A 26,400-nucleotide genomic window follows, 5' to 3' on the forward strand; every position below is an offset into this window, starting at 1 on the left:
GTTCATCTCCAGGGGGGGTCTCGCCTCTGTGCATCACTCACGAGCCACAGGGCCACAGTCCCAATAGCCCCTCAGCCCACTTTCCGCACAGGTCCTGGATGAGTGGGGAGCATCTTTTACAGATGACTGTTTCCCCACGACTGTAACTACGGGAACCTGCAGGCAGCAAACGGAGCCTCCTGCACGCCAATGCCTCTGCTGACACCAGGGCCTGTTCCCGGCCTCACCTTCTCCTCCGGACAGAGCTCAGGCTCCCAGAGTCCAAGTCCTGGTCCCAGCCCTGGCTGGCCAACCCCTGGCACGTCACTGCCCCCCCCAGCCCCAGTCTCCTCTGTAATACGGGACGACAGCCCCACCTCGCTAGGTTCTCAGGACTGCATTGCTGACGGGCAGCACCGTGGGGAATGTGGGTGAACGCTGGTGGAATGGACCTTAAGGGTTCTGGGTAGGGTGCGTTTTTTGTATGGATCAGCAGTTCTCAAAGTGTGGTCCTGGGAACCTGTGAGAAACACGAGTTCTCAGGCTTCTTCTACACCCAAGGGAGCTGCAAACGCTGGGCCTGCTAGTCCCTGCTGACAGCCTCCAGGGGATGCCGTCTCAGACAGACGGCCCGATGAGCAAATTTTAAAATGAGGTCCTTTTCAACTGCAGAGCTGACTCATCCTCTGGAGGCAGTTATCAGAGAAAATGCTGTTCCTGCAAGAGAATGGACCCCTGCTCCCAGCTCCAACGCCAAGGCCCTCTGGGACTGTGACACTTTCACGCCAGCTTCCTGTTGCAGCCGGCGAGGCTGAAAAGTGGGTTTTATCCCTGTTTTACAACAGAAACCAAGGCTCAGAGACCCCCTTTGAGAGTGGCAGCCGTTTCTCAGGCAGCATCCATGGGCCTGACTTGACACTAGTCCTGGAGAACAAATGAAAAGCAGGGATGGTCACTGCTCTTAGGAGAAGAGAAGCTGGCCAGAGACCAGGCCCAAGACCTGGGCCACCATTTTTATTCAACAGGTAGACACCACCACCTGCACTTCTACCCTACGCTTACTGCTTCAGGATCTACTTTTTGAATGCAGTTCTAGGGGTTTTGGTATGCTTCAGGATCTACTTTTTGAATGCAGTTCTAGGGGTTTTGGTAATTGTCTTAGATGGAGAAAAACATTATGCGGTGTTCATTTGCTATCAGTCAAGCTAAAAGAAATATCAATTGATTTTTTTTTTTATTATGTATCTTGCTTTATAAGTGACTTCTGGACAAAATCTTCTCCCGGAGTCTCTCATTCCACCTACTATGTGATTTAGCACTGCCTTACCTCTAAAGCTTTGTACAGTTTGAATAACACATGCTTTTCCACACCTCCTCTTACTAAGCTCCACAGTAACCCTGTTAGAACTTCCCTGTTCATTTTCCAGGTGAGAAAAGGGAGGCTCAGGGAGGTGACAGTACTAAGCATCAGAATCATCTGTTCAACAAACATTTACTGACCTTGGGAGCGTGAGTGCCTAGATGTGACCCCCGAGTCACTGGGGTGCGTAACTCCTCAGCCCCTCAGGGCCCCTGAGGATGGCCGAGCTGCCGTGCAGACCTGCTTGGGGCAGGGCGGGCGGAGGGCGAGCGAGGGGCGCAGGGAGGGACACGGGTGCAGACAGCGTGGATCTCACAGGTACGTTTATTCATGCCCGAGGGCAGCGGCGCTGCAACACGTCAACACGGGGTCCCACGTTCCCAGAGCACAGCCAGGCCGATGTCCCGTCCGTGGAAAGCTGGTTAGTGATGACCGTGAGCCGGCGCGGGGCTGGAAGCTTTCCAAAGAGAAGCACAACGTAGAGACAGTTTAGGAGGGGAGGGAAGGGCAGGCTGCAGTCCATCATGTAAGCCCGCACCGACAAGCCAGGGGTGTGAAGGACGACTTCCGGTACCAGGAGGTGACAGGAGGGCTGTGTCTACGGCAACGCACACGGAGGGTCTGGGGAACCCGCCTGGGCACAGAGAGCGCGGGCAGGGAAGTGCCCCTCCCCATGCTCACGGGCCAGCCCCGCGTCTGTCTAGGGCTCAGACGTTTCACGTGGAAGGGGAGTGAAGAGGTATCTAGCACCAGAGTACAACTTTACGTTTTCAGGGCAGCCCACTCACAAAGATAACTCCTGCATCCCCTTACTGCTGGCACCAGCTAGCTCTGATCAACTCACTTCACTCCTGGGAGCTACACTCAGCCCAAGGGCTGAGTAATGGTTTTTAAGCTCAGTCTACAGGAAGCAGAACATCAGGCTCTGCTTCAGCAGACGAGCACTCTATGTTCTGACATGTCCCCTCTGGGCCTGAATGCTCACTGAAACAGCTGTTGGCTTCAATTCACAACAACGAGGTACCTTGTCTTGAAAAGGTATGATGGTGTTTTTCACTCCCCACCCATTTTAAGCAGAAATCTTACCTTTCAAGGCTTTACTTCTTTTATCTAAAATAAATGGAAAGAAAAATTGGTCATATCAATTCTTTGCAAAAATGCCTTTAGCCAACTTATTGTTAAAATCATCATCTGGCTGAAAAGTTCATACCTTAGGTAAAGCTGTTAAGTGAAGCTTTCAGAAAATAGTAATCCTACAGTGCTTCAAAGCCACAAAGTGGTAAAAGTTCTACCACAGATGTTCTCTGAACAGTTAAATAGCCCTTCATGATCTGCAGGACTCTTCACTCCCCACCACATCCCAAACTCCAGTCCTGTGGTTTAAAGTTTTCTCCTTTCTTCACTCTTTCTTATTCATACACAATTGGGCCTCATCTCTGCTCTACTGAGAACCAAGTGGTTGCTCTGCCTCAAGTTTTATTATGAAAATATTCATTCAGATCAGTGGAAAAGGTACAATAGAACAGTGTATACCATGACACTTCACCCCTAAAAATTTTAACCTGCCTCTCTTAAAACTAAGGCTGTCTCCTATGCACTCTGAATATTGTCACACCTAAGAAAATTCACAATTCCCTGATATCAAAGCCTTGTTCAAATCTCTCTTATTGCTGACACAGCTCTCATACGCCCCATGTGTTGACAAAGGACCAGCAGGGTTTCTGGTGTGCCCTGCTAGTTAAGGGCCATGGTTTCTTTACAATATGAACTGTGATTCCTTTTGAAAGGAATTTCCTTCCTGACCTCTAATGAATCAAACAAAGAAACTTACCAGCACTCCTGATTTTATAAACGATGTAGGCCATCAACCCCGTTCCTACCCAAATCTCCTGGTAAACTTGGGTATAGTAGGGTTTCATGGGGATCCAAACTTTCTTAATAAGACTCTGAAGCATCTGAAAAGGAGCACAGTGGTTAAGTATTACCATGACTGTTGTTTTAATAAACCTAACTGCTAAGACGTTTCCCTTTATTAAGTTTGACCCTATTTCTCAAACTATTCAGTGGGCAGCAGCCTCTATGCCAGACCTGCTCCCCAAAGCCATCCCAACATCTACGTGGGGGCTCTGATCTTAACAGCTTTCTGACAACTGGCAACACCCCCGACCCTGGCCACCCAGGCACTCGGCCACTTCACATTCCTCCAGGCCCAGCGCTCTCCCAGCCTACACTGTCCCTGACAGCCTGCCTCTGAAAGCTACCCTCCACCAGTGCCCCCAAATCATGCCCAAAACCACACACTTCTAAAACTTTAAAACTAGTACATTTGCATCACCGTGTTAAGAGTTGCCTGCACTCGATGCTGAAAAAGAACGTGGTGATTTCCCTGTGACATTAACACCCAGGCTTGGGCCCACCTTCATTCAGTGAATCTCAGGCCTTCTCTGTTTTAAGTTCAGCGGTACTGAGACCTAACTGACATGTAAGCCTGTGCGGTATTTACGGTGAACACCAGGGTGGGGACCTGACACGTGCACCTGTGGATGAACTTCCCCCGTCCCGTTAAGTAACACGCCCATCACCTCACTGTTGTTGTTTTTTTTTTAAAAGAACTTTCAGTTCTATTCTCTTAGCACACTTCAACTATGCAATTAAGTGTTAGGACCTACAGAGTGTTACACGCATCCCAGTCTTGAAGTCTACTGTTAAATTCGGAGAGCCTGAGAGGACGCTGTCACTTCATAAGAGATGCAGTAATAATTTATTTAATCAATAAAATAATTACTGGATTTGATTAGGAAAAGCCATCACATTCTGAACTGACATAGCTCAACTTTATGTGCAGTTCTCAAAGCAATGCTTTTGCTCATAATTCACGAGACTCTAAAATTAGGTGCTCTCACTTTCCTTTTAATAAGCTTTGCAACATCCAAGGTGATCTACTAAACTATCGCCACTCAAATCATTGTGAGGAACACTGACATCTAAGTACTTCTCATCTTACTAGGCAACACTTGCTTTGGCTTCAGTCAGCAAGGCCGCCCCAGCCCCAGGCTGATTGCGCCTCACCAACCGTTCCTTTCACATCTCTACTTGGCTACACGGAATTTCACTTGGGTTTCCTCTGGTTTTCCATGAGTGAAACCCGTATCGTGTGACCATTATTTACTCAGCAGATGTGAAGTGTGCATGTAAGAGGTGGCAGTCACTGTTTCCGGAGCTGAGACACGGCTCCTAAAGAGCCAGGAGCTCAGGGGGAGCAGTGTCCTCAGCAGAGGCAAAGCCGAGACCCCGCAGTCAGGACGTGCCTGGAGTGGGAAGGCCCTCGGGAAGGCCGTGGCGGCTGCTGGGGCTCACGTCTGGACTGTCCCTCTTGCCAGCTAACTTGAACTATCCTGATTTCTTCATCTCTAAAGCAGGGATAAAACCACCACCGCCCTCGGAGGGCTGTGGGGAAGACAGAGGTGCTGCTCTGCGTCACAGCACGTGCTGCGCCACGGCAAGCGCTCATACACACGGCATCACAGCTGCACCGGGCGGCAGGCGGCCAGAGCACGGAGGGCCTTGGGGGCCGCAGCAGAGAGCGTGGTTCTTACCCTAAGGCTGTCACACAAACCTACACACTTGTGAAGCACTTGACACGCTTATTGCCTGCACCCCAGGAGGAAGCTGCCCGAGCTCACCCAGCCGGATCTGTGCCTCGTGACTGAGGATCTGCTCTGAGGCCTGGCTCCCAGCTCTTCCCAGGAGAGCACAGACCCAGGCTGAGGCCCGGGCCTGGAGGCTTGCCCCCGAGTGGCCTGGGAAGACGTGGCGGTGCCCTCATACGTCCTGTCCCCAGGCAGTACTGGGATGCTCCGTCAGAGCACAAGACTCCAAGAAGCCAACAGTCCCACCTCAAAAGGCACCAGAGAGGATGCCATAGGACGTGGAGGCGGCCTCTGGAAGCCCCAGACGGGAAGAGTTCAGAGGCGCTGAGCGTATTCCTCTCCTCGCTGCGTCCAGCACTGACTGGGAAGGAAGACCAGTGGGCTTGGAAGCCTGTGAACCTTGGGTTCCTACATGAGTTCTGCCTACTTTGCCCTCCACCTTGGGCAAGTCTCAAAAGATGTCGTTTCAGAGGTTTCCCTTTCTGTGAACCACAGACAGCTCTACTTGCCCTGCGGGGCTCTCAATGGAATTTCAGGAGGAAACACAAAGGACCCTGGCCTGCCTGTGCAGTCGCTCAGTTGTGTCCGACTCTTGCGACCCCATGGACTGTGGCACACCAGGCTCCTCTGTCCCTGGGGATTCTCCAGGCAAGAATACTGGAGTGGGTTGCCATGCCCTCCTTCAGGGGATCTTCTCCACCCAGGGATTGAACCCAGGTCTCCAGCATTGCAGACTCATTCTTTGCCCTTTGAGTCACCAGGGAAGCCCGGCCTACTGCCTGGTGAGGAATAAAAACTCAGTAAATGATCACAACAAGCACAGAAGGAACCTCTGCAAAAGGCCAGCTGACTGCAACAGTACTAAGCTCCCGGGGTTCTACAAAGGACTTAAGCTTAAGAAGATGAAGGCAAGGCCCAGGCCCACTGGAGGCCTTGGAACAAGGCCAGAGGAAGACCTAGAAAGAAAGTGCACAGCAAACCGGGAAGGTCAGAGGCCGGAGGAACAGACCAAACTAACCTTCCGTTATCTGGATCTGCTGCTCAAGGCCCAGGCCCCTGGCCTTCTCTCCTCACTTAAAACGATCTGAGACTGCTACAGGGCAGGTATACTGCTAATGCTCACCTCCTATCTGCCTTTGACTCAAGATTTCCACGTTAGGTCGGACAAATGAGTGTCCCAGAGGTCCCCTACTTCTCCTGCCTGAGTCCACTCTGTCCAGCCACGTTTCCCAGATCTGCGTGGGTTTTATTAGCGCCCACTCCTTCAAAGGCCCATCCTAGTCAAAAGCCAGATGGGAGTGCACTGTGCCCCTTTAAGTCTGCAGTTTCTGGAGCGCTACGTTAACAGTAAACCGTCACCTGAACCTACACATAAGACCGGAAACGTCTGACCCGTTGAGCCCGGACCAGGCTTCACAGGCTGAATGTCCGTGCAATTGCAGTCACCACCTCGGATCCCCTTCTGGTCCCCGTCTCGCCCCTCCCATGGCCTTGTCATACGTACAGGGTAGCTCTGAGAACAGTGAGCAGCGAGGAAACCTGAGGGATAAAGGCGAGAGGCCACTAGACGTGGCGCCGAAGTGCTCGGCTTGGATCCTGACTATCACTTACTAGCCCCGTAACCTCGGGAGAGGTGACTGACTTTCATGGCCTCCCTTTACAGTGGGGGGCCGCGGGGGAAAAGGCGCGTGGGCAGCGGGAGCGGTTGGGCCCCAAGGTCAGCGGGGGTCGAGGTGCGGCTGTGGGAGGGCCGGGGAAGTTCCTGCCCGCGGCCGTGGAGGCCGTACGGGGCCCCGGGTCTCCGCCGCCCGCGGTCCAGCCCTCACCATCCCGGTGGCCCCGCGCCGAGCCCCGATCCCGGCCACACACTCACCTCTGCCAAGGACCAGAGGCTCAGGAAGCCCCAACTCAGAACCGCAGACTCGGAAAGGTCACTCAGCGCGCAGACGCCGCGCGGGGCCTGCCGGGAAGGCGGAAGGAGCGACGGTGCCCCTGGCCAGAGCGCCTACCTGACCGCGCCTGCGCACCACAGCGCCCCCAGCGGTTCCACCGGATGGAGGCCAACAGCGCGAGCGTTGGGGGAGGGGACGTGGCAGGGTTTTGGGTCTTAATAAGGTGACCAACCGTCCGGATTTGCCCGGGAGTGGGACTTCCTGCGCTGAAACAGGGAAGGTCTTGGACAAACAGGACGAGTTGGTCTACCTGATAACGGGAGTCTCTGCTTGCTGTGTTAATGGCCGAGAAGCCGAGTCTCCCACCTCTGGGTTTCTTGCCATTTCTCTTTGTGTTATCAACATTTTTGCTCTGCATGTTTTTATGCATCAATTCCGTGCATAGTAATTCTACTCAATAGACAGCATAAATAAAGACTTAATACAGGGACTCCAGACACTGGACCTAATAAACGTAGGTTTTAAAAAGACCCATGCTTAATATGCACAAGGAAACACAAAATAAGGCTGAAAAATTAAGCAGAAAACTGGAAATTGTAAAAAAAAATGAAACAAAAGAAAGGCACTTAATTGACTTGAAAAAAGAGCCAAATAGAAATTTGATTGATTTATAGCAGTTGAAGAATCACTGAATTGGAGGCTGGGTTAGAAAAAACCATTCAGGAACACAGACAAAAGAGAGGAACAGCAAGAAAGTCTACCATAATATAACTGCCAATCTAGGATTCTATGCATGAGGAAATTAGCATTCAATGAAGAAAGCGAAATGACATTTTGGACCAACTAAGACTGAGGGAATAATCAGCAGTAGATCTGCAGATTAAAAAAAAAAAATCGGTGTTCATTATTCAGGCAAAAGAAAAGTGAGTTCAGATGGAAGGGTGGGGAGGAGAAACAGCAATGAAGTGGCCATGCTTCAAAGGGAAGAAAGCTTAGGATTGAATGAAGCTGTGCATCAAACTCGGAAAGCTTGTCATCTTACAGTATTGATGCTCAAAATGTGGTCTGGGGGATTTCAAGACTCCTTAGGGGTCAAAACTGTTAGTCATAATAATAGTAAGATGTTATTTATCTTTTTCATTAGAATTTTCTCAGAAGTGTATGGTGGAGTTCTCCAGAGGCTGTATGACTTGTGATGTCACAACAGAATGAGAATCCAGTTGTCAGCCATTAAGGCAGGCATTAAGAGGTCTGTGAAAACGTAGACGTGTCACTCTTCTCAAACACAAAAATTGGGGGGGCAAATATAGTGACTTTTCTTAATTATTCACTTTAACACGAAATGGTTTTATTAATATTATAAAATTAATTAAAAAAGTAAAACCTTTCTCAGTTGTAACCCCTAAAAAAGTAGATAGAACCCACATAAACAAAAGCTCTCTAGGGTCTTCAACAATTTTTAAGAGTGTAAAGGAATCTTGAGACAAGGACAAAGTCTGACAAACACTCTTAGAAAAAGAATGTTTTAGACTTATAATGAGTTAGAAAACTGCAGAGGACAAAAAGTACTTAGGAAAAACCTCAAGGAGTTATTTCAAGACAAATCATTTCAACTTAAAACTCCACTTGAGATCAACAGAATTTTAATGTCCTTAGTTGCTAACCCAACATGGCCCGCAAGAAACATGGCCCGTGGTCAAAGAAAACAATGTTTAAAGAATGGGCCATCCAAGCAGATTTATTCAAAGTACAAAATGCTATATTTTGTGGGTGAGGAGGGTCAGTGAAGATATGAAAGTTATTTTGGGCAAAGCTTCTCCTGTTATGGCATCAACATCATTTGTAATTGTCGTCTGCTGTTTTCCCTTTAGGCCTGCAGCCCCACAAGCTCTGGGAATGCAAATATGGGAAACCTCCACCAAGGCCCACTCTGGGGCCTTCCCATGTGCCCTGACCTAGGTGTCCACATGCCTATGCAGAACTATCAGGCTGCCTCTTGTGAACTCTGGACTTTGGGCAGGAATGCTGGATGAGCTGGGCCAAGTGACTAAAGAGGGCCAAGAACTACTCGTGAAGGGAAGGGGGCTCAAAGCAGGCCCTGGGGCAAGCCTGTGGCATCTCCAGACCTGTCATCACTTGTTCTGTCACCCTCAAAGAAGACTCACAACTGAAGCAGCAGATCCAATCTATGCAGCAGTCCACTGAAAGGCTCTTAGTCTAAACAGGTGACCTCAGCCACATGCCCTGCTGACTCCTCCCCCAGGGGTTATGTATCATATTCCTTGTTAGCATGCAGTATCTTCAGCTACCTTATGTTGTTATAAAATACTGTAGTGCTTAATCCGGTTTTTGGACTTCCCTGATGGCTCAGTGTTAAAGAACCTACCTGCAAATGCAGGAGACAGTTTTGATCCCTGGGTTGGGAAGATCCCCTGGAGAAGGAAATGGCAACATGCTCCAGTTTTCTTGCCTCAGAAATCCCATGGACAGAGAAGCCGGGAGACTTCTGGTCTCCAGTAAACTCCTGGGGTTTACTCAAACTCATGTCCATTGAGTCAGTGATTCCATCCAGTCATCTCATCCTCTGTCATCCCCTTCTCCTCTTGCCTTGAATCTTTCCCAGCATCAGGGTTTTTTTTCAGATTAGTCAGTTCTTCGCATCAGGTGGCCAAAATATTGGAGTTTCAGCTTCAACATCAGTCCTTCCAATGAATATTCAGGACTGATTTCCTTGAGGATGAACTGGTTGGATCTCCTTGTACTAGTAATGTACTAATAATGTACTAGGGAACACAAATGGGATTTGCAGTTATTGAAGTTGATAACAGAGGATGACATGGTTGGATGGCATCACCTACTCAATGGACAGGAGTCTGAGCAAACTCTGGGAGACAGTGAAGGACAGGGAAGCCTGGTGTGCTGCAGTCCATGGGGTCACAAAGAGTTGCACAAGAATGAGCAACTGAACAACAGCCTATCTTGCAAAATTCGAACGTGGTAGCCTTCACCAAATGGATGAAGTTGTAGTGTTTTTCAATCAAGGCTGAACGACATACAAAGAGTCTCAGTGACTTTATGATCACATTTTCTTGTCTCTCCCTTGCCCACAAATGTATGTGTGACGCATACTTCTGATGGTTCAGTATTTGGATCAGCCAGAAATCCAAGGCCCAGCTCTCATAATATGTTGGTGGTGTGGTCAAGTTAGGACCTGGAACTGCTAGCTCAGTACCATGCTGGGTTCATTTTTTTAAGAAACCAGTAGTTCAACCCAGTTCGTCTGACTTCTGCCTGCACTGTTCTCATGCTGACCTCTTAACTGCCACTCATTGGGTATTTCCCAGTCCTAAACTGATTGGCTCTCACATTGTTGATCAGTACCATGCTCTTCATGCTGCCCATGCATTTTTTCACACCACTCTTTCCTGGGAGCCCACATGGTGCCCGACACTGCCCTGGGCACTGATGATATTGAAGTGGACAGGCAGTAACGTCAATATCTTTGCTGGATTTGTCCTGCCTCTTTTTTTCAGGCTCTAGCTTCTGTCCACCTTCACTTGCTCTGGCCTGGACCTTTTCAGCTGCTCTGAGGGTTTTAACCACCATCCATTTGCTGATCTCCAAATGTGAACCTCTTACCACCTGTCTCTGTGCAGCTGTTGGGAGGACACTGCCCCCGAGAAACGGATTTAGGAAGGAAGATGAACTCAGTGTAGTCAACTTCTGGCCCCACTAAATTCCGTCCAGATCCTCATCTCAGCTACCAGAGCCCCCTGCCTTCATAAGAAGATTACTTCCCCTCCAAGTCCTGCTCCGCCCGGTTCTCCCGCAGGTGTCCACTTAGGTGTCATTTTCTCCAATAAGCCTTCCCTAACTTTCTTGCTCCTTTCCTCAAATTAGGTGCAAGCTGTCTGAGGTTAGTAGGCTCTGGTTTGCCTTTCATCTTCCTCACCCTGAGGTCTATCACCGTGACCCTGCCCTGGGCTAGGCGCACAGGAGATACCGCAATAAACGTCTGTTCCTTCTCGGTCCAGATCGCCAGGCCTCAGACGGAGTAGCCCCGAGGGGGAGGCTGGAGAGACATTGGGGGCCCTGGTCTTGCACATCTATGGTTCCCTGATGCTGGGCCCGCCTCCACATGGCCGAACGACCCTGAAGGCCTCATTTCCCCAATTTGGGGAATGGAGAGTTGAGCCCCGAGTCACCCGGCCTCTGTGGGGGCGGAAGAGCAGCATTCCCAACAGGCCTAGCACAGCGCGTCGGCGCCACGGGGTCCTCTGGCGCCACAAGCTCCCAGCAGCCCCGGCGCGTAGAGGGCTCTGATTGGAGGCCTTGTGGTGGGGCGGGGCCAGCGGCAGGAGATTGAGGCGATGTGCCTCGTGGAGGGCTCTGATTGGAGGGCTTGCGGCAGGGCGGGGCGGGGCCGCGGGCTCGCCGTCTCTTCGTCGTGCAGCCAGGTGTTCCCGCGTCGCCTGTTCCTGCTTGTCTGACCGGCGGTTGGGCCGGCGCGGAGGCCCAGCTGCGAACATGCTGCGCAAGCTCACCCTCGACCAAATCAATGATTGGTTTACTATCGGCAAGACGGTGACCAACGTGGAGCTCCTCGGCTCGCCACCTGCCTTCCCTGCAGAGGCTGCCCGGGACGAAGCACAGCGCAGGGATGCGGCCCCCAGCTCTGACCCTGAGGCTGAGGGCCAGGCTGAGGCTCCAGCTGAGGCTCCGGTCCTGGCCGAGGCCCAGGACCAGGCCCAGGCCCAGGCCCAGGACCAAAACCAGGAGCAGGCTCCAGCCCAGGCCCAGGCCCAGGCCCAGGCCATGCTGGCATTACCCTGGAGGTAGGAGGCTGGGGAGGACAGAGACGGGTGGGCGCAGTTGTGGGCCTGGGCTCCGAGGACCTGGGCCGCCCCCACCCTGTAAGACCGCGTCCCTGGCCTTGGCCGTTCTGGTGAGGTAGCTGGGCATCAGACAAGCCGCAGTCCATGGCCTGGAGCAGATTAAACTTCTCCACCAGCAGTGGAACCTCTCCAGAGTTTGGGTCAGTGTAAAATCTTTTTATTGATAGGCTTTATTATTATTTTTTAGAGTAGTTTAATTTTACAGGAAAATTGTACAGAATGTAGAGTCCCAAGTATCTCCTGCTGCCCCAACAGTTTCCCTCATTGTTAGTATCTTGCTTTAGTGTGGTATATTTGTATGTTTGTTACAACTGGCATTTATTTTGGAGTCCAAGAAAATGAAATCTCACACTGTTTCCATATTTTCCTCATCTATTTGCCGGCAAACCAGTAGATACATCATTGTTAACTAAATCCGTAGATAAGACAGAGGGTTCATTCTTGGTGGCATACCGTCTGTGGGTTTGGACAAAGCATGACGATATGTGTCCACCGTTAGTTATCAAACAGAGTAGTTCCCCTGCCGAAAAAATCCTGTGTTCTGCCTGTTCATCCCTCTGCCCCACTCCCCACCCCAAGTGGGTAGGCAACCACTAATCTTTTTGTTATCTCTAGTTTTGCATTTTTCACAGTGCCTTATAGTTGCTTCCCTGTGGTGGCTCAGTGGTAAAGAATCTGCCTGCCAATGCAGGAGACGCAGGTTTGATCCCTGGGTGGGCAAGATTCCTCTGGAGAAGGAATTGGCAACCCACTCCAGTATTCTTGCCTGGGAAGTCCCATGGACAGAGTCTGACGGGCTACAGTCCATGGGGTTGCAAAAGAGTCAAATCCGACTGAGCAACTAAACAACAATAGTTGTTATCCTACTGTATGTGACCTCTTCAGATTGGCTTCTTTCACTTAGAATTATGCACTTAAAGTCCTTACATGTCTTTCCAGGGCTTGATTGCTCATTTCTTTTTAAGTGCTGAATAATATTCCATTGTCGGGATGCACCTTGGCCTATTTATTGGATCACCACTGAACAATATCTTGGTGGATCCCAAGTTTGGCAGTCGTGAATAATGCTGCTGTGAACATTCTTGTGCAGGTTTTGTGGGCTCTGAAGTTTCAGCTTTAGTTTCCGTTTAGCAGCAGCAGCAGCAGATCTGGTCAGTAGAAACATCTGCTTACTCTTTAAAGAAGGTCAGAGTGGAAGTACCTCTTCCCACCTGGGGAATCTGTATCACTGCTTGGCCCCTTCCCCTCAAGTTCAACACCTTTTACAGTTGAGATGGTGGTTTTGTTTTTAAAACTTTTTGAAGTTACTCTTGTTCATTGCTCCTCACCCCTACCCTTTGATCTAGTGGATGCACTTGAGCCTGAGTTAAGGTCTCATGGGCTGTTTCCAGCCTTTGTAGACACGCTTCAAGCCTTTGTAAAGCCAAGTGGGACTTGGGATCTTTGGTAAATTTGCTTCTTGGGGGCAGGGAGGGGATAAAGAAACTCTGATACAGCTTTCCAGTTGCTGTTTTGTTTCATTCTCACACATTTTGTTTCCTTGAATTGCTCTGGCAAATGATCCCTTAGCACCTACCCCCTGCCGCCCTGCTCTGCCCTGTGCTCCCTAGGCTTAATGGACAGAACGGTATTGCTTTCAGATAACTCGTTGTTGAAGTAAATTATTATTGACTTTGTCAGAAATGATAAGCACGGATTTAAATGTCCTTTTAACTACTAAGGACCAGTTTTAAAATTTTTCAATTCTTCATGGGCTAAGACTGTTGTAAAGTCAATAAAAATGAGTTTTCAGAGTAATAAAATGAAAAAAGATAAAATACAAGCCCCATTATTAAGATTATTGCAATCAGCATGTAAAATTACTTTGTAAATGCAGTAAATGCTTGCTTACCACCAGTGAAAAGGCAAAAAATTATGACACTGAAAGATGAACCCCCCTCCCCAGGTCAGTAGGTGTTCAGTATGCTTAAGAGTGGAGAAGTGGCTCCAGAAAGAAGGAAGAGGCTGAGCCAGAGGGGACACTGCCCAGTTGTGGATGTGTCTGGTGGTGAAAGTCAAGTCTGATGCTGTAAAGAACAGTATTGCATAGGAACCTGGAGTGTTAGGTCTGTGAATCAAGATAAATTGGAAGTGGTCAAACAGGAGATGGCAAGAGTGAACATTGACATTTTAGGAATCAGTGAACTAAAATGGATGAGAATGGGTGAATTTAATTTACATGACCATTATATCTACTACTGTGGGCAAGAATCCCTTAGAAGAAATGGAGTAGTCCTCATGTCAACAAAAGAGTTTGAAATGTAGTACTTGGATGCAATCTCAAAAGTGACAGAATGATCTCAGTTTGTTTCCAAGGCAAACCATAGTACAGTGCAAGTCTCAAATCTGCACATAACTACTGGGGAAACCATAGCTTTGACTAAATGGACTTTTGTTGGCAAAGTGATGTCTCTGCTTTTCAATATACTATCTAAGTTTGTCATAGCGTAAGCGCCAGAGAATTGATACTTTTGAATTGTGTTGGAGAACACGCTTGAGAGTCCTTTGGACAGCAAGGCGATCAAACCACTCAATCCTAAAGAGAATCAACCCTGAATGTTCATTGGAAGGACTGATGCTGAAGTGGAAGCTCCAATACTTCGGCCATCTGATGCAAAGAGCTGACTCATTGGAAAAGACCCTGATGCTGGAAAAGATTGAGGACAGGAGGAGAAGGGGGAGACAGAGGATGAGATGGTTGGATGGCATCACTGACTCAGGGGACATGAGTTTGAGCAAACTCCAGGAGATGGTGAAGGACAGGGAAGCCTGGTGTGCTGCAGTCCATGGGGGTTGCAAAGAGTTAGACATGACTTAGTGACCATACAACAACAAAGCAGAGGGCCCCATTGGGTCCACCTGGACTTGTGACTTACAGAAACTGAAATAATACATTGGTGGTGTTCTAAACTGATGACCTTGTGCTGACTTGTGGCAGAGGCAGGAAACTGATAGAGTGGTGGAGCTGGGATTCAGACATGAGAATCTGCCGCCTGGTACAGCGGCCGCTCAGAGGCTTGCTGACTGATGTCTTCTCTGTGCAGGAGAGCTTCAATGTTGGGAGAAGTTGCAGAGGAAGGCAGACTTTATCAGTGTAGGGTATCACACAGTGAAACCGTATTAGAGAGGAACAGTCACTCAAGTGGGAAGAGGAGCTGGCATGAGTCATTGGAGTCTAGTCTGTGGGTACCGCTCAATCAGTTTAATGAGCCGTAAGAGTCATGACCATGGTTTTTCCAGTGGTCATGTATGGATGTGAGAGTTGGACTGTGAAGAAAGCTGAGCGCCGAAAAATTGATGCTTTTGAACTGTGGTGTTGGAGAAGACTCTTGAGTCCCTTGGACTGCAAAGAGATCCAACCAGTCCATCCTAAAGGAGATCAGTCCTGGGTGTTCATTGGAAGGACTGATGCTGAAGCTGAAACTCCAATACTTTGGCCACCTCATGTGAAGAGCTGATTCATCGGAAAAGACCCTGATGCTGGGAGGGATTGGGGGCAGGAGGAAAAGGGGACGACAGAGGATGAGATGGTTGGATGGCATCACCAACTTGATGGGCATGAGTTTGAGTAAACTCCAGGAGTTGGTAATGGTCAGGGAGGCCTGGCGTGCTGCGATTCATGGGGTCACAAAGAGTCGGACACGACTGAGCGACTGAACTGAAGAGTCATGACCACTAGCATTTAAAAACAGAGCAACAGAAAGTTCCAGAATGAATCACGATAGCTCAGATAAGAGTTGCTCTGTGAGATGGATGCGTGTCTGGGTGGTGATTATGGTCATGGTGTGAGTTTCCTTCTGGAAGGAAGCCACGCCTGAGGCCCTGTGGTGAGCGGTCAGAGGTGGCCGCGAGGCGGGAGCGGTGGCGGAGCGGGGTGGGAGGGTGAATGGTTTGCAGGTGACACATTCAGTGATACGGATCTCCTCCTGCCTTGTTTTGCACGTGGTGGTGTGTTTTTGCTCCTTTGTCCTGATTGTGAGGTATGCTTTCTTGTAGTTTTACATCCCCTTTCTTCACCTTGGCATGTGAAAAAGAAAATATTTTGTGACTGTGTTAGGCATTTTGAGCGTTTTCTGCCACGGTTGTCTGTGTGGGCTTTCTTTTGGAACTCGGGGCCCCCCTCAACTTGAGGCTGGAAGCTGGCCACCCCGCCCTCTGCCCAGGGCTGGTCTGTGTGTGGACTGGCCTCTGTCTGCAAAGCTCACAGACTCCTGGCTCATGACAGTCTTGCTTAGCTCTCACTTTTATATCTTTTGACTCTCCAGCACCTTAAGATGTACTTGATCCCAGAGAAACTGCTACCGAAAGCTTTCAAGCTGCCGTCACCTGGTGCCGTTACCCAGCTTCCTTTTTTCTTAATTCCCATTTCTTCCTGGTCTGCTCTGCTGTGGATTGAGTGCCTGCCGTGTAGGGCATTCTGCATGTGACACAGGCCCCCAGGCAGTCCGTGCTCTGGCAGACGGGCCGGTCCTGTCTGCAGCTGCCCCTCGGCGTCCTCAGCTGCGCTGAGGCTGCTCCCAGCGCGGTGTCTGATAGGTTGGACAGTGGGTGTGTTTGCCTCCACAGCATAGGACCTTTTCCTTTTGGCCCTGCCTTTCCAGTGTCTGGCCCTTGCACAGATGTTAGTGTTTGCTTGTGTTATCGTCCAAGGAGTTCTGTTTTCTATTCACTCACAAAGTTCCTGTTTTCTAAAAACCTTCTATTTAACGGATGTAAGTTACTGGTAATTTCCCCATTCATTGGGAAAGTACCTGAGTGTCTGTGTCTTCCATGTGCAGCTGGAGTAGGCTGATGGAGAGGAGGTGAGGAGGTGAGGTCCGGCGGGAGCAGGTCACGAGTTCGTCTGCAGTCTCGGTGAGAAGCTGCCCCACCCGAGACGTCCGGGGTCACTGGAGGGCGCCTGGAGGCTTTGTGCGCGGCCGCCCCGTGTGGTTCCCACTCCAGCAGGATGGCTGCCAGTTGAATGAACTGAACGGGGCCCAGGGCAGAAACAGGGAGGTCAGGTATCAACTTTATCAACGCATGTCCTGTTGGCTCTGTTTCTCTGGAGAGTCCTCAGTAACACATCATCCAAGCAGGAGAGAGGAAGGTGGTATAGACCAGGACAGGGGCAGTGGGGTGGTGAGTGACGGTGGGATTCAGGATGGGTTATTAAGAGACAGGAGCTCTGTAGCCGGATCAGATATAGGATAGGAGTTGGGGAGCAGGCTCGGGTGACCCCGGGTTTCTGGCTGAGCCTTGGAAGTCGTTGCCCTCCGCTGAGGAAGGCCGGGCCGCAGGAAGAGCTGGCTCGGGGGGGGTACCAGGAGCTTGCGCGCGAACATGCTAACTGTGAAATTCCCATCAGATAACGGTAAGTGCAGGCGGCCTGGGGTCGAGGAGAGAAGCCTCGCTGTGGGCTGGACCAGTGGGAGTTTAAGGCTCTGGGTGATGGAGCCCCAGGCCTGGAGCACGTGATCATTCAGAGGCTGGTGAGATGAAGTGTGCAGAGGAGGCTGAGAAGGAACACCGGCAGGGTCCGAGGAAAAGCAGGGGCGAGAGCCTGTTTTACATGGTGCGAGCTTAGTGCCCTGAGGGTCTATCTCTTAGTGCTTTCAAGGAATTATTTTATGTTGTTTTCCCCACATAACTCCTTGAGGGTGGGGATTTTCAATGAATCTCCACTTGAGCACAGTACCTGGCATGTAGCAGGAACTCAGGTGTCTGAGTGAATGAATTGTCTTTGTGGGTCCCAGTTATTTTCTAAAAACAATGAGAGTTGCTTCCCCATTTGCTCCCATCTTGAATAAATCCTGAATCTGTCTTTACTCCTCTGACCAGAGCTGATTTCCCTCAGGTTGGGGCGGTGGGTGGGTGGGGGGCGTGTGTGTGTATAATACCCTGGCAACTGTACCATAAAGTGTTTGCAGAATAAGTGTGTTTCACGGTGTAATCTGTCACACACAGTCTTGTTTGCGATGTGTTTTTTGGCTCCTCCACCATAGCAAGGGGATCAGAATGATTCTGAGATGTCTGGCTTGTAAAATTGGACGGATGGGTGGTGGTGTCATTTCCTGAGAAGTGACTGGAAAATGCTCGGTGAAGTGTTGAAGAGTTACACTTTTAGTCCGTGTCAAGTGTGTTGTTTTGATTTCTCTGTTCCTTTCCTGAATTTTATTTATCCTGTTAGTGAGCGAACTGCTGTGATCTGGGTTTGGAACATGTTGATTTTAAGTTGCCCGTGGGCCTCCAAGAGGAGGTGTCAGGTAGGCAACCGGCTGTGTGCATCTGGGGCTGGAGGGGCCTGCCAGGCAGATGTGAATCCCGCTCTGCCAGGCAGCATCTCTGTGCTGTCGGGGTGAGCCGTCGGACAGGCGTGCGGCCGTCTGCTCATCTGCCCGATGGGAACAGTGTCACGTGCTTTCAGGTTCAGGACTGAACGAGCCAGACGTGCGGTGCTTAGCACGGTGCCTGCGTGGAGAGGAACGGCTTCATGTTACCAAGTGGGTCGGCCTGGGGAACAGTGCCGCCTTCTGAGAGCCGGCGCGGTGTCAGCTTACCAGAGTCCTATCAGTGGGGTAGTGTGTTTATTCCTTCCTGTTCCCAAGCGCAAACTTTTAGCTGCTGTGCCGATACTTCATCTTTGTAAACCATACCTGAAGCGTTCCTAGTAGCTCTCTCCCCCGTTTGTACCCCCCTTATGTTTTTAATCCTCATTCTTTTGCCAATTTAAAGTACTGTAAATACCCCAGTGTATAAATGTGTGGATCTAGTAAAATTTCAGGAAGCTATTTGTGTTATAATTTCTACTTGATTTGTCAATTTTTAAGAAACAACTCTAGGTTTAAATTATGTACACTGATACGGACACGGGAAGCATGGTTATTAGGTTATTGCCAAAAATGAAAGTGGGAGGTGGGCACTGAGAATACCGACGTCAGTGCGTCTTTCCACTCCCTTTCCAAGTCCGGTTGCACGGTCGGCTCGTGCCTTGTGGGCGACTCAGTGGTGTGGGGTTTGTCTTCTTCCTGGGCTACTGGGATGACCTGCCATCTACAGCCGCTTCAGTCACTGTAAGCTTTTTGATAGGAACTATATTTAAAAATTTATTTTCTTCCCTTCTGAACAGAGAGGATGGCCCTTTCTTGAAAGTGCTGTAGACTTGGTCATTTCTTTTGTTCAGTGGCTGTTTGAAGTGCCTTTGTGGGAGGAAAATCTTTTAAGCCTCTTCATGGTGTGTATTTTCTGATACACATGGTGAGGCTGCCGGTTCTAGTACTGAATTTCATAGACAAACTCCAAATTCTATTTAAAACAAAAATTCTATGAGGACCTACCGTATAGCACAGGGAACTCTACTTAATACTCTGTAATGGTCTTTGTGGGACAAGAATCTAAACAAGAGTGGGTGTGTGTATATGTGTGATTGTACAGAAGAAACCAACACAACATCAAGTCCCTAGGCTCCCATAAAAAGTACTTAAAATCCGGTTCCCGTCACTGGCGCAGTGCGGAGCCTCTTGTTTTCTGCGTCCCACATCCCTGCTCAGCGAGCCGCGGTGCACTTCGGCGAACGTTTCTCTTTCCCACAGATAGTTCTCACTCTGCGAACTCTGACAGTGATCGAAGAAGCCGTAGTTACGTTCTGAAAACCGAACAGAAAGGGAGCAGGAGTGAAAGGTGTCTTTATTTTAAATCTGCTTGGGGTGTGTTTCCATTTGCCTTGTCTTATTAAACCCTGGTCATGTTGACAGCAGGATGGCCTGGAGATGGGAATGGCTACCCACTCCAGTATTCTTGCCTGGAGAATTCCATGGACAGAGGAGCCTGGCGGGCTACAGCCCGTGGGGTTGCAAAGAGTCGGACATGACTGAGCGACTAATACAATATTGGTTTAAAGTATAGATCGACATTGATTGTTTTCTTTGAGAGTAGCAGTTACCAATGTTGTTAAACCAGTTCATTTCCTTTTATTTATAATGTAGATCTGTGTTTTTTCTACTTCTCTTAATGTTGGTTGCGATGCAAGATGAATCTGCGTATTGAGACGAAGCACTGCTTGGCTTGCAGACCACACACCGTTTTCTCCCCCCTGCCGCCTTCCCCCACAGAGAATGATTGACTCAGTCTTATATTGTGAAGATAAGATTCACAGTAATCATTTATTTTATTCAATACATAGCTTCCTTTTAGAATAAAAGTCAAAGTTAACGTCAAAGTTAATTTGTCAAATTTCATACTTCATACTTTCATATAAATTTCATATTTCAAATTTCAAAATAAGTCTTAGTTCCTATGAGTTGTGTTTGAGGTATAAGAAAATACTTCAAACGTTTTTTTCAAAATATTTAGGAAACATTTTAGTTAAAAGCGTACTATTCAGTGAAAACATTGCATTTTAAAAGTGGCTAAAAAAGGGATGCTATTTCAAATACTGGCTACATCACATAAATTTTAGCTTCTGATCTTGCAACAAACAGTAACACTAAGTCACATCACTTTCTCTTAATGTTAAGAGTTCTGATGCTAAGATGGTCACAAAAAAACTCTTCTCTCTGGTTATAGGTAACTTAACTTGATGGGTAGTAATACGGTAGGTTCCATATTCGATGTGAGAGTGTTGGGAACCTATTCTTTGTGTTTCTGTCTACGTAACTTGAGATGGTGGGGATTTCGTCCTTGTCTGGCCCCTCGGGGCCGCCCCCTGGGGTGCCGGAGAGCCCGGGGCGCGCTGTGCTCGGGCCCCCCTCGGGGCCCTCCTGCGGGCTGGCCCTGTCCGCACTGCTCAGGAAGTCTCGCAGAACCTGCTTGAAGATGTAGACGATTTCCCACGGCAGGACATCGTTTTCTGCCAGGACTTCTCGAAATCTAGAGGCAAAGCACTTGTGAGTGTTCAATTCGGAAAATCTCTCTTGTCATAACCCTTTATCTCAAAAATTCAGCTTAAATAATGTGCTCATATAGTCGTTATCCATCTTTTGAGTAAGCTGCTTTAAAATTATGCGTCTAGTGAAGAAATTTTGAAAGTGACTTTAAAACATTTCCTAGCCAGTGAGATATCAACAGATTTTCTTTTTTCTTGTCCAGCCCATTCTTAGGGATTTTGGTTGCTGAGTGTTTGATACACACGGTTAAAGGATTTATATGGTAAATAACAATTTCCACTCTAAATATAAGAGGAGCTTAAGAATTGATGGCAGACATCACGAGAAGAGAATGTAGTATTTTACCTGCTGAGAACAGTTCCCGTTTGACAAGGTTGAACCTGTGAGCAGAGAACTTCGAGCTGTCTTTGTTCAGTAGCTGGAATGGCTGCATGGGGACTCTGGTAGCTTCTCAGCCAGTTGTAATCCACACCTGTTTTTTTCACTTTTTCCTCATTTTCGATCTCTTGAATCAGTCTCTCTCGTTCCTTCAGATGCCACTTTAATTCCCGAAGCAGAGTCTTTGTCACTACGTCTGAGTCAGGGTAGTGTGTGGATTTGTAGGAATCATATTTTGGCCATTTCATCCAGCCAAAAAATGGCATTTTAAGCCTGTGGAAAAGCTCTCACTTGTTTATTTGCATAAAATATTACAGTTCTGATCATCGAATAATTGTTTCTTTACAGTAAATTTGCCAGAAAAATGCATGAATTTTTCACTGGTTAGATATACAGGTCAGAGTAAGATTAGAATGGATTATTTCTAACTAGGTCAGTGCCCAAAACCAGGCTTTCGAAATACTTTTATGTAGCTAAGCAGGAATGAAATGCAGTCAGAGATAATCTACAGACTGAACACTTTCTGAAAATAACACCAACACTTGCTATTAAAAGTTCTTAGGCGTCTCTGCAATATTAACATATAGGAAAATGCTGTCTGCAAACATACTTCTGACTTAGGTTTTATACAGAAACGGTTTAAAGGTTACCTGTGAAGTTGCTGGGTCCAACGTGGCCTGTTGCTGAAGAGTTTACTTGAATTGGTGACGGAGCTGTGCTTCACACAGGCACGTCTCCTCCTGGATGGGTCCCCTGTTGAGAGAATGAGCCGCCTCCTTTCCCCACTGAAACCGCCTTTGAGATAAATAACTTTCTATGTTAGGAATGAGGCTGTGATGTCTTCATTTGGAGAGAATGCTCATTAATTCACCTTGTAAGTAAGCTAGAAGAAAAGACAAAAATAACTTACTATTTAATCTTTACAAATTACATAACGGTTTGCCTTTTGAATGTAGCTCAATCTCTTTGAAAAAGATGCTGGCAGCTACAGATTCTGGTCCTAAATGCATTTAGACGTATCTTTGGTAAAGAGATGAAGAAAGGTCGTCTGAAGCACCACAGATGCGCTCCCAGCTAAAGAGAAGACGGTCGCGTGATGGGATGCTCTGCTGTGCGTAGCTGCAGGTCACAGTTAGTGCTTTATTTTTATGCCTGTAGAGCTCTAAAAATAACCATGTTGCTTTTATTCTTCAGCTTAACTTTCAGGCCATTTAGAAGCCAGGTCACTGTCCCCGCTAATGAAAGCATGGGAAAGGGATCGGACTTGACTCTTTGCACAATATACACACAGCATACATTCTGAGAAAACGCGTTACAATTGTGCAAAATAGGCAAAGGATGCTAGATATTAGTCATGTGTGAAATATTTAGTAAATGTTACATTCTGTACACATTTTGTATTTCTTTCTAAATATTATTTAAATTTGTATATTTAAACAAGTTGCAATACATTACATATGATGTTATATACACTGAAGTAGATAACTTTAAAATATACTTTGTAATCTCTAGAAACATGGTGATAAGGCAATCTATTGCAAGGTCAGAAAAAAAAATAGAAACATAAGAACATATAAAGTTCAAAACAAAATCTTACAATTCATTATAGAACATAGTTTCTGTGTTTTCTTCTGGAGCTGAAAGTGAAACTCGCACTTACTGTTCGGGTGAGTGCGGGCGTGTGAGGTCCTTGTGAGGACCTTCTGTCTGAGAGCCCGTGTGTCTTTCCCGCGGTGTGGACAGGTTCTTGACTCTCTAGGTCTGTGTTAAATGACTGCACAGCACTTCCCTTTTGTAATTTTTGGTTCTCGTGTTGCTCTTTGCTTCGTCTGAACTGTGACGAGTAGATGTTGTTCGTCCACATCAGACCTGCATGTCACACCCGATGAAGAGGGATGCGTGTGGCCACCCTGCAGCTCCTGTTACTCACATGTTAGAAAACCCAGATGTCAGGATTCATTATCTGCAACGAGCAGGTTTTCACATTGCATCGTGCATAGCGCCATGAGAAGGACGGGAGGAAAGTTTCTTATGACAGAACTGTCCTCTTGGATTTCCTCCCAGTGGTACCGTGAATCATGCGGCTTCTCCCTCTGAATAACCTCCTTGTCATTGCTTTAGTTCTTAACATGCTTGCCTCTGAAGTGTCAGAACTGTATGGGATGTGGAAGATGACCCACGTTTCTGTCCCGGGCTTGCTTGCTTGCACACCAGTGTCTGTCCCGCGTGTGCCCGGCTCTGACCCTTCAGCTGCCCTCACAGTGACTCTGCTGAGGGGCTTGTCTTTCTTTTCCATGTACCTGTACTGTAACTCTCTTTTTCAGGGCCCCATTTAAATACCAACTAATTTTTTCTTCGGTCTGAGGGAAAAACACCATTTTCCCCTTGAGCCCTGTTTGTCTGAGCTCCGGTTGTATTTCTCTTCACTGCTAAGCTACTGTCCTTTGAGACCAGGTTCTGTTCTGCCTGCCCTGGGGTTGTGGCTCTCCTTCCCTCAGCAGGTATCCTTGACTGTGCCCGACTGTGCCAAGGCCCGGGTGCACGTCGGGGACTGCGGTGGGGGGGCCAGCGAGGGGCAGGGGGCAGCGGTGGGCCCCGTGGGCAGATGAACTCGAGTCCCCGAGGGGTCAGTGCGGTGGTCCTGGCACACTCGAGGCCTCCCTGGTCGGCTGCGGGGGTCGGGGAAGGCCTTCTTGGGAACGGGCTGTCCTTTGAGCAGAGACCTGAGGGTCAGTGAGCAAGCCACACAGAGAACTTCCCGAGGGCGGCCTCCCACCTCTCCTGGGCCTGTTAGCACCCAGCTGGCTATCGAGACTTGCCCAAGTCTGACCTTCACGGAAGGTTCCCTGCCACCCTGACACATTCAGTACCTTTTCCTTTGATCATCCTGAGATAAGCCAGTTTTTCTAATACTTAGGGTGTGCTGCCTGTAGTATTGTAAGTTTTGTTTCTTTTGTCCTAGCTCCTGAGATTGTTAGACTGAAACAGAGCCCAAATGCCATTCTCTGATCACAGCAGGTTCCCCTACTGTAATGTACATAGAGAACAGAAATATTTGTAGATCCAGGTAAGGAAGTACCTTTGCATTAATCCTGCCTGTTCATCAGAGTATAATCAGAATAATGTTGGATTTTATTCATCAAACATTTTAGTAAGTTGAATAAGTGAATTCTTTCTAATTGATTGTAATCTCGTGAGGCTGTTGTGTGTGGAAGACATAAAACTTGACCTGTGGAGCGGTTAGGTTAATTCCTTTTTGGTCACGGTCATGGTTTTCTAGGCTACATCTCGGCTGAATTGTAGAAAATTTTATAAAACAAAGTGAAGTAGGATCATGTCACCTCTAGTGTGCGTGTGTGTAAAAGTCTAAGACGTATAAGGAAGTACTTAAATTTAAGTCTAAAAAGACAAAATTTTGGAATCCTGAAGGGCAGGCTAAGGAGTCAGATTGTATATATGCAGATTTTATATATTTATGGTCAGGGCCGCCTTATACAGTTCTCAGCAGCTTTCTATTGCAATTAAAGGAAGATTTCTCATTGTAAGGAGACTACTCTCTTTTTAATTCCTTTGCTGCCGACCTCAAAGTTCTAGATTATTGGTTCTTTTTTTTTTTTTTTTTTGGTCTATTAAAGATGCAGTCAACATTTGGGAAACTGATGTAAAATTTCTTTCCCCAATGTTATTCCCTCCACAAGACATTTCACATTAAAAGCCACAGTTGTGTTGGCTGTGTTTGTGTCTTCCTGAAGGGAGGGGACTCTCGGCGTGCGCCTGGGTTGTGTGCTGCGTGCTTGCTCTCACGTGACCTCTGTTCTTGCCCTTTACCTTTGTGGACATGTTCACAGAGTTCATAACTTGCTCATTAATATTTTTCTTTCTTGTGTTCTTGTTTAAAGACTTCTTTACTCCAAAGATATAACGTAGAGGAAGATCAGCATTTTAGGCTTAAAAAATAAGTACCCCCTGGGTGTAGAGTTGGTTTGGAGTTGATTTGCGGTTGGTGTGAGGTGGGGGGTCCCCAGGTTGGATAGCCATTATCCAAAGTCAGGGGTCGTCGCTTCGCCCAGGAGTGCTCCTGACGGCTCCTAGCGCAGTCCCTATGGGTACGCCCTGGGCGCTTGGAGTATCATCATATCATGGGCGCTGGGTCTTGCCACAGTCTGTGGGGCTGCAGGTTCCACCCGGCCTCTTGTGGGCAGCGATCTGCGGTCTGTTGGGGCCTCTGAGCCTCGGTAGGGCTGTCCGGATCTGTGCGCGGTTCTCCCAAGTCCGTGCCGGGCTGTCTGGGCTTGGTGCTGCGCCCAGCCCGGGTGAGCACGGCGGTTCTAGAGGTCCCGGGGGTCTGCAGCGTCCCGGGTGCTGTCCCGCCCAGGGCCTCCCTCTCCTGGTCCTCTGCCGGAAGTGGGGGCTTTCTTGTCCTGTTTTGCCAAGCACTTCCTGCAGCAGCCTCTGCCCTCTAGGCCGAGCAGTGGACAGACAAAGAAAAAGGGCCATGAGAGTTTGCGCCGCCAACAAAGGTCCGTGTCGTTAAAGTGGTTGTATACGGATGTGAGAGCTGGACCATAAAGAAAGCTGAGTGCCAAACAACTGGTGATTTCGAATTGTGGTCCTGGAGACCTGAGAGGCCCTTGGACTGCACGGAGATCAAACCAGTCCATCCTAAAGGAGATCAGTCCCCCACACCTCTGCTGTGCCAGGGCCCACGTGCATGTTGTAGTGTGGGGAGTCCAGGCCAGGGGCTGCCGGGGTGAACGCGATGCTCTGTGCCCGGTGTGTGCTCTGAATTCTCGTCTCTCCCCAGTCTGCCGCCGCTGCTTGCTGGTCAGCACCCCCGGCAGCTGCCGCGCGTTCCGCCAGGGGCCACAGCTCTCTTCTGCGCGGGGTGCAGAGTGCTCACCCCTCTCACTGGAAATGGGAACCTTGAGCTCGCTCCTGGTTCCTCTGTTTGTGCTTCTACATGTGCCACGCTTGTGCCTCATCGCTCAGTTGTGTCTGACTCTGCGACCCTGTGGGCTGTAGCCTGTCACGCTCCTCTGTCCATGGGATTCTCCAGGCAAGAATACTGGAGCGGGTTGCCCTGCCCTCCTCCAGGGGATCTTCCCAGCCCAGGCCTCCTGCACGGCAGGCGGATTCTTTACCATCTGAGCCACCAGGGACGTGGTTGTTTTACACAATGCAGGTCTAATAGTGACAGCATATTCTGTGGGCTCCGCTTTTACCGCTGCCCCTCTGGTCTGAGCAGTGTCCTCTCTGGCCTTGGTTATGTGGTGGTCTGTTAGGGGGTCTTGTTGCTTTTCTGCTGTGTCTGAGCCCCCATCATTCCACCCCACGTTACCCGGT

At 48.7% G+C, this 26,400-nt stretch overlaps 3 protein-coding genes across 5 annotated transcripts in view; 1 reads left to right on the forward strand and 2 right to left on the reverse strand.

Annotated features, from left to right (window-relative positions):
• Positions 1-1,645: 1,645 nt before the first annotated feature.
• ATP5MJ (ATP synthase membrane subunit j) lies at positions 1,646-7,013 on the reverse strand. The gene is made up of 4 exons (XM_043922213.1): positions 6,863-7,013; positions 3,171-3,294; positions 2,426-2,449; positions 1,646-1,796 (listed from the first exon to the last, which is right to left on the reverse strand). The coding sequence occupies exons 2-4, from the start codon at positions 3,292-3,294 to the stop codon at positions 1,762-1,764; spliced, it is 183 nt and encodes a 60-aa protein (XP_043778148.1). The 5' UTR covers positions 6,863-7,013; the 3' UTR covers positions 1,646-1,761.
• A 3,595-nt stretch (positions 7,014-10,608) lies between these two features.
• The window catches only part of TDRD9 (tudor domain containing 9), a 108,006-nt gene continuing 92,214 nt past the window's right edge, over positions 10,609-26,400 (forward strand). Inside the window, exon 1 of one of the 3 annotated variants that reach the window (XM_043922415.1) lies at positions 10,609-11,716. In XM_043922415.1, coding sequence (XP_043778350.1) covers positions 11,409-11,716 — 308 coding nt within the window. In that variant the 5' untranslated portion in view covers positions 10,609-11,408. The remainder of the gene's footprint in view (positions 11,717-26,400) is intronic. The other 2 variants (XR_006344494.1, XM_043922414.1) reach the window with 2 other exon arrangements.
• RD3L (RD3 like) lies at positions 19,938-22,150 on the reverse strand. The gene is made up of 4 exons (XM_043922416.1): positions 21,968-22,150; positions 21,708-21,810; positions 21,025-21,330; positions 19,938-20,662 (listed from the first exon to the last, which is right to left on the reverse strand). The coding sequence occupies exons 3-4, from the start codon at positions 21,321-21,323 to the stop codon at positions 20,365-20,367; spliced, it is 597 nt and encodes a 198-aa protein (XP_043778351.1). The 5' UTR covers positions 21,324-21,330; positions 21,708-21,810; positions 21,968-22,150; the 3' UTR covers positions 19,938-20,364.

The sequence above is a fragment of the Cervus elaphus genome, chromosome 13 (genome assembly GCF_910594005.1).
Source record: "Cervus elaphus chromosome 13, mCerEla1.1, whole genome shotgun sequence".
NCBI lineage: Eukaryota > Metazoa > Chordata > Mammalia > Artiodactyla > Cervidae > Cervus > Cervus elaphus.

Excerpts from the sequence above, each read along its gene's own strand:
- ATP5MJ (XM_043922213.1), bottom strand. The coding sequence starts at position 3,294 with ATGCTTCAGAGTCTTATTAAGAAAGTTTGGATCCCCATGAAACCCTAC. Across the intron at positions 2,450-3,170 it reads TTATAAAATCAGGAGTGCTG|ATAAAAGAAGTAAAGCCTTG; the intron begins GTAAGTTTCTTT and ends CATTTATTTTAG. Across the intron at positions 1,797-2,425 it reads AAGAAGTAAAGCCTTGAAAG|CTTCCAGCCCCGCGCCGGCT; the intron begins GTAAGATTTCTG and ends CTCTTTGGAAAG.
- RD3L (XM_043922416.1), bottom strand. The coding sequence starts at position 21,323 with ATGCCATTTTTTGGCTGGATGAAATGGCCAAAATATGATTCCTACAAA. Across the intron at positions 20,663-21,024 it reads ACGGGAACTGTTCTCAGCAG|ATTTCGAGAAGTCCTGGCAG; the intron begins GTAAAATACTAC and ends CTTTGCCTCTAG.